The sequence below is a fragment of the Herpailurus yagouaroundi genome, unplaced genomic scaffold (assembly GCF_014898765.1).
Source record: "Herpailurus yagouaroundi ecotype Mexico unplaced genomic scaffold, PumYag 160, whole genome shotgun sequence".
NCBI lineage: Eukaryota > Metazoa > Chordata > Mammalia > Carnivora > Felidae > Herpailurus > Herpailurus yagouaroundi.
The window spans coordinates 52,587,752-52,594,347 of record NW_024412401.1 but is presented as its reverse complement, the minus strand read 5'-3'; the positions used below and the strand labels follow the sequence as shown (position 1 = coordinate 52,594,347).

Genomic DNA, 6,596 nt, shown 5'->3' with positions numbered 1-6,596 from the left:
GGGAGGGGGGCGGGAGGGGGCAGCCAGGAACGGGATCGTCAGCGGATTCTGGAAATACTCAAGGCAGCTCTCTGGCCTGGACCAGCGTGGTACTTATTTGAAAGCAATTTAACCGATGGGATTCCTGACTCCCAAATCAAGAAGGTTATTAAAATGGAGAACAGAGGCAGCTCGGCTGCTCATCGGTACCCTAGTCACACCCCCGTGGGCTGTGGACTGCTGTCCCCCCATCCCTAGTCACACCCCCGTGGGCTGCGGACTGCTGGCCCCAGCCCCCACCCCCCAGGAGCAGCTGGGGCTCTGGTTCCCCAAGCCCCCACGGATCCCCGGGCCCAGGGCTTCTTATTCCGGGGGGAGGGCATGCATGGCTCTGGCAGAATCATTTTGCGACACGGAGCTCTGGAGGCTTCGGGGCATGTGTGTGGGTGTTCTTGGTTTTTACCAACTCGAGAATGGATTTTTTGCTGTTTCCTTTTGACCCCGGGGAAAGATACTAGGGCCCTTGCCCACGATTCTTATTTGACCAGTGGGGAAACTGAGGCCCAGGCCCGGGTGGGGCCAGTCCAGGGTCGTCCAGCAAGGCAGCAGAGGTGGGCCCGGAAGCCAGGGTTTCGGCACCCGGATCTAGCAGGATTCCTTCCTGAGGGGCCATTTTGGGGGTCTGGGGGCATTTAGTCTGTCCCACCTTGTGCCACCATGAAGGCCCCTGGGTCCCTGCTCTGCTCTGGGTCCCGTGCCGGGGGCGGGGAGCCCGGCCCCTGCCCTCCGCAAGCAGGCAGGTGGAGGGAGTGCCTGGGGCCGGGGACACGTCGGGGTGGGCGTGGGGGGGCCCGGGGGCTGTTGGACCCAGCTCTCCATCCTTTGTAGGTGTTTCAGCGCCGGGAGGACGGCTCCGTGAACTTCTTCCGAGGCTGGGAAGCGTACCGGGACGGCTTCGGCAAGCTCACGGGGGAGCACTGGCTAGGTGAGGGCCGGGACACCTGCCTGCCCAGGGGACGCGCCCTCCCCGGGTGGCGGGAGGTCACGGTCTCCAGGGGCCTCCACACACCCGAGCCAGCTCCCAGGTGTTGCCCGGAAAGGCGTTCCGTGCGTTCAGCGTGTCTGCGGTCGGTGAGCAGGAGGCCAAAGGAAGAAGGGGCGCGGCGAGACGGGGGGTCCCTTGGAGGGGTGTGTGCGTTTCCAGCCGGGACGGCCGGTGGCCATCCTGGATCCAGAGAGCTGGGGGCAGGGGCAGGGCTCGGTTTCGGGTACGGGGAGGGCCAGACCAACCCCCAAACTGCCCTGCCCTCGGGGGTCAGCAAACGCCCGAGGTGTGCTTGGGGCACCAAGGCCATGACTCCCAAAAGAGAGGCCACAGTTCCTGGGGCCCCAGGGCACGGCGTTTGTTTCCCATCTTTGGCACACGGTCTGTGCGGAGCAGAGTAAGGGCTTAAAAAGCTCGTGTCCATATTATGTTTAGATACTATTTATCTTTAAATTCACGCAGCATTTAAACATTGGGGTATCTTACATAATGTCATTCGGAAGCATAACATCCATAAAATCACAGGTCTGAGGTCTTATATATATTTGGGAGGGAGTTGGGACTCGAGGTGAGGTTTTCTTTATTATTATCTGAGAAAGAGAGAGAGAGAGAGAACTTGAGTGCGGAGAGAGAGAATCCCAAGCAGGTTCCATGCTCACTGGGGAGCCCGATGCGGGGCTCGATCCCACAGCCCCTGGGATGGTGACCTGAGCTGAAATCGAGTTGGATCCTCAAGTGACTGAGCCACCCAGGTGCCCCTGCTTTATGTATATATAGTTCACTGTTTTAAAGTGCACAGTTCAGGGTTTGTTGTTGTTGTTGCTGTTTTTTGAGAGAGAGAGAGAATGCAAGTAAGAGAAGGGCAGAGAGACAGGGAGACACAGAATCCGAAGCGGGCTCCAGGCTCCGAGCTGTCAGCACAGATCCTGACGTGGGGCTCGAACTCGCGAACCGTGAGATCATGACCTGAGACAGTCAGATGCTTAACCGACTGAGCCAGCCAGGCACCCCCAGGGGGGGTTTAATATATCCAGAGTTGTGCAACTCTCCTAATACCAGAACGTCTTCTCCACCCCAGAAAGCTCAGAGCCCTGTGCCCCCGTTAGCAGTCACCCCCATTTATGTTTCCAATATATATGAAAACGGAGGTGCCTGGCTGGCTTAGTCGGAGGAGCGTGTGACTCTTGATCGCGGGGTCATGAGTCTGAGCCCCACGTTGGGTGTAGAGGCGGCTTAAAGACATAAACTTTAAAAAACAAAATAAACACACAGCACGGGAAAGACACGCCATGTTTGAATGGCCTCACACACCCCAGGGCACACCGGCCCCACTCTGGCCTCCCCAGGCATGGACATCTGGGAACGTCCCCCCTAGCAGGGCTGGGGCAGCTGGGCAGGAGGGAGAGGAGGTGAGAACAAAGGCACGGGGCGTGTGGCTGGGCTCCAGGTGGGCGTCAGGAAGGTCCCAGGCCTGTAGGGCTTGCTTTCAGGGGACCTTCTGGGGGGAAGGAGAGGGCCAGTCCCAGAGGTGGGACCGGGCACGTGCCCGCTCGCTGTGTGCGCAGAGGCACCCGGCTGGTGATCTACGCTGTCATTTGCCTTATGTCCGTCTCCCGCCTCCATGACCCTGTGATGCATGGGGACAGGACCCTCTCTGTCCTGACCTGCCCTGTGTCCCTGTTACCAGGAAGGGGCTGGCTGCAGGAGAGGCCAGTGTGGACTTCATCACCACGGTCTCTACTTAGGGCCCAGCCCACCTTATACACTTCAGCCTTGACCCCTCACACCCACCCTCACAGCTGCACTGCTGTCCTCCCCTTTTATGGGTGAGGAAACCGAGGTCCAGAAAGAGTGGGGTGTGTGTGTGTGGTGTGTGTGTGTGTGTGTGTGTGTGTGTGTGTGTGTTGGGGCAGAGGACGCCTGGGCAGGATTCACGAGCTTTAAAGTATACCCTGAACTGAGTGAATGAGAGCAGGGGCGGCATAGGGGCCGGGGGAGAGAAGCTTCTAGGTGGGAGACCCTTCCCCGGTCCCTCGGCCCCGCCCCCAGGTGGGTGCGTAAAGACAGAGAGAAGCTGGGGGGGGGGGCTGTTTCCATATCACCACCCACCCCCTTAGAGCAGCATTGGTGACCCTGCCACTCACGGCATCTTAATTGAAATCTATCAGCAGCCACCGAAGCTTCGGGAGGAAGCATTTAAGCAGGGCCTTGATTAGCTCCTGGCAGACAGGAGGCCCTGAGGAGAATGTCAACGTAGCCCTCTACCGCCCTGGCTGTTCCCTCCCTCTGCTTTTCCACAAACTTTTTTTCCCTTTCATCCAGGGTTTTGTCTTCTCCTATTGAGTTATGGGAGCTCTTTATATATTAAGGTTATTGATTCTTTGTCAGATGCACATGATACATATTTACTTCCAGTCATTTGTCTTTTGGCTGCTTTTTTGTTGCTGTTGTTAAATTATTGCTGATTTCCTAGATGTTTTAAACTTTTATGTAGCCAATTCTTGCCAGTTTTTTCCTTCCTATCCTCTGGGCTTGAGGCCCTGCTTTCCCCTCCCGGTTTTCTAAAAATGTCTCCTATCTTAACAAAAAAATTTTTTTTCTTTAGTGTTTATATTAGGTGCGGATCCATAACCCATCTGGGAATTTGTTCAGGGTGACGATAGGAGGGTTGGAGGTCTGAGTATTTTTCCTCTCTTTTTTTTTGTTTTTAATTTTTTTTTAACGTTTATTTATTTTTGAGACAGAGAGAGACAGAGCACGAACGGGGGAGGGTCAGAGAGAGAGGGAGACACAGAATCGGAAACAGGCTCCAGGCTCTGAGCCGTCAGCACAGAGCCCTCCCTACGCGAGGCTCGAACTCACCAACCGTGAGATCGTGACCTGAGCCGAAGTCGGACGCTCAACCGACTGGGCCCCCCAGGCGCCCCTTCCTCTCTCTTTTAACCCCCCAGCCGCCCCTTCCTCCAGCTTTGATGGCGATGGGGGCCCCGATCTCAGCTCACCATCCAGGGGCCCACCGAGGTGGCGGGGGGCGGGGCAGGGGGGTGGGAGTGTCCTGGCAGATCAGGATTTCTGCAGGGGCTGCAGAAACACAGAAAGTGAAGAGAGAGGGAGAGCAAAGGGGTGGAGACGGCAGAGGAACCCCGCAGCCCCCACCCGGCCCCTCCTCCAGGGCACCCTGCCCAGGGGCCCCTCGCGGGCGCTGGGATGGCCCGTCCAGCTTAGCCCAGAGGAATGATGTGCCAAATGTGGGCCTTTGGGCACCAGCCACCACTCAGTGATGGGGAAAAGGGATTCCCCAGCGTCCCTGCCAGGCTGGTCTCCCTCTTGCCCTGTCCCTGGAGCCGATGATCGGTCTCGGACAAGAACTGAGTAAGGGCAAGGCGTCTGGGCCGGTCTGCCTGGGTTCAACTCCTAGCTCTGCCACTTACCAGCTGGGTGACCTGGGCCCGCACCTTAACCTCTCTGTGCCTCATTTTTCTCACCTGTAAAATAGGGATAATGAAGCCCCTGCCTCGTTGATCATGACAGCAGGAGCAACAGACACCCGGGTAACGTGTGCAGCGGGCCAGGCGCTGTTCTAAGAGCTGTACAGGGATTCTTTAATTAAATTGGACTCATTCTAATTCTGCTGGATTCATTAACCCCCGAGAAGGGCTCGGAACGGTGCCCGGCATTCGTAAGTGCCGTCCAGCTGGTGGCTGTTGTCGCCCCTGCCCTTACAGCTTGCGGAACCCTCCCGGCCCTTCATCTCAGCCCCGTGAGGCCCACTCCGCAGGTGTACAAGCCGGGGCCCCGAGAGAGGGACAGCGGCTTGCTCTGAAACTCCAGCCCGGGGCGGGGGGGGGGGGGGGAAGCAGAGCAGAGCAGAGAGAGGCAGGGAGACGAGACCCTTCTGCTCTCAGACCCCGGTCCTGGCCAGGTCCCGGGAGAGTAGGGCGGGCGGGGTTTGCCGTGGCCCCTGCGACGTCACAGCGGCTTCTCCTGTGCCCCCGACCTAGACCGTGGGACCCAGGCTTCCCTCCGGCCTCGCTGGGGGAGGGTCCGCACAGCCTTCTCGCCCTATTAGCTTGCACACCCCGGCCCCACCGATGGGTTTGGAGCTCAGGAGGGAGAGGCTGATGAAGTGTCACTCGATGCTGATAAGTTGTAATTTTAATTAAACGCCCTCGTAATCAAGAGGTAATCAAAGTGGCAGGGAAGCACCTTGAATGTGAGTGTGTGGGAGGGAGGGAGGGCGCGGGACGATGGGGGTGTGGGGGCAGGTACAGGGCCAGGCCCTGGAGACAGCAGGAGACTCAGCCCTCCCACTTCTCCGCTCAGCCGCTAAGGCAGCATTTATCGAGCACCTATGGTGGACGGAGCCCTGCTCACATGCCGGGATTCAGCGTGAACGGGACAGTCCGTTGCTCTCATGGAGCTTCCACGGTGGGGGGCAAGCCTTGGGGGCACAGAATGATACACACCAACGGGGGGAGCAGCTGGGTTGGCAGAGGTCCTCGACCCAGACAGGAGGCCAGGCAGCCTTCCCCAGGTGCGGCCTGAAAACGAACAGAGCATAATGTGGGGGAGTAGGGACAAGTGTCCCAGGCAGAGGGAACAGGATGTGCAAAGTCTCAGAGGCCAGGTTCAGGGAGATATATACGAGTCCCAGATCCTTTCCGGCCGGAGCCCTGAGTGGGAGAGAGGATGAGGGGGGGGTCATCACCCCCAACCCAGATTTTCCGGGTTCCTTCTGAAACCTACAGTCTTTCTACTGACCTTCCACTCAAACGTTTGGAAAGCAGAGCCCGACTTAAAGCCCGACAGAGAAAACCAAACACGAGAAATGGTCGGTCCTCGGTTTGTTGCCAAACACAGGCTGGCCCGAGCCGTGTGCCCTCGGCTCTCTGGTCGCCCCAGTTCCCTCCCGCGGGGGTCACCTTGTGAGCCCCTCCCCCCACGTCTGCCCTTCCCTCCCCGACTCCAGGGCTCAGGAGGATCCACGCTCTGACCACGCAGGCCGCCTACGAGCTCCACGTGGACCTCGAGGACTTCGAGAACGGCACGGCCTACGCCCGCTACCGGAGCTTTGGCGTGGGCTTGTTCTCCGTGGACCCGGAGGAAGACGGCTACCCGCTCACCGTGGCCGACTACTCGGGCACTGCAGGTGGGACCCCGGGGCGGCAGCGGGGAAAAGGGAGGGCAGGTGTGGGGGGACGCCCACCAGTCTCCCCACTCAGGAGGTCAAAGAAGCCCCAGGCCCAGTGCTTCTGACCTCCACCTTCAAGTCCCACCTGGCCCCCATCCCGGCAACGCAGAGCACCGGGGCCCGAACTGTTCACCCATTTGGCAGACGGGCAAAGGGAGCCTCGAGCCAGGCAGCAGGACACCCGGGGCTTGTGTTCTGCTGAGCCTCTAAAGTGTGGTGGCTGCACCTCTCTGGGCTGGGTTTCTCTTCTGAGGCGGAGGCAGGAGGGCAAGGAGAGGGAGCGCGTGAAGAAGCTGGGAGAAGGGACAGAGACGGCCAGGACCCAGGGACAGCCCGGGGACCCCCCGGGCGGCACCGTGGGCGCACGCGAGCCGCACAGGC

The 6,596-nt window shown here is 59.3% G+C and overlaps 1 protein-coding gene across 3 annotated transcripts in view; it reads left to right on the top strand.

Moving 5' to 3' along the window:
- FIBCD1 (fibrinogen C domain containing 1) overlaps positions 1–6,596 on the top strand; it is a 31,998-nt gene that overhangs the window by 24,985 nt on the left and 417 nt on the right. For all 3 annotated transcript variants that reach the window (XM_040482659.1, XM_040482660.1, XM_040482661.1), the window contains 2 exons: positions 868–964; positions 5,994–6,173. In XM_040482659.1, coding sequence (XP_040338593.1) covers positions 868–964; positions 5,994–6,173 — 277 coding nt within the window. The remainder of the gene's footprint in view (positions 1–867; positions 965–5,993; positions 6,174–6,596) is intronic.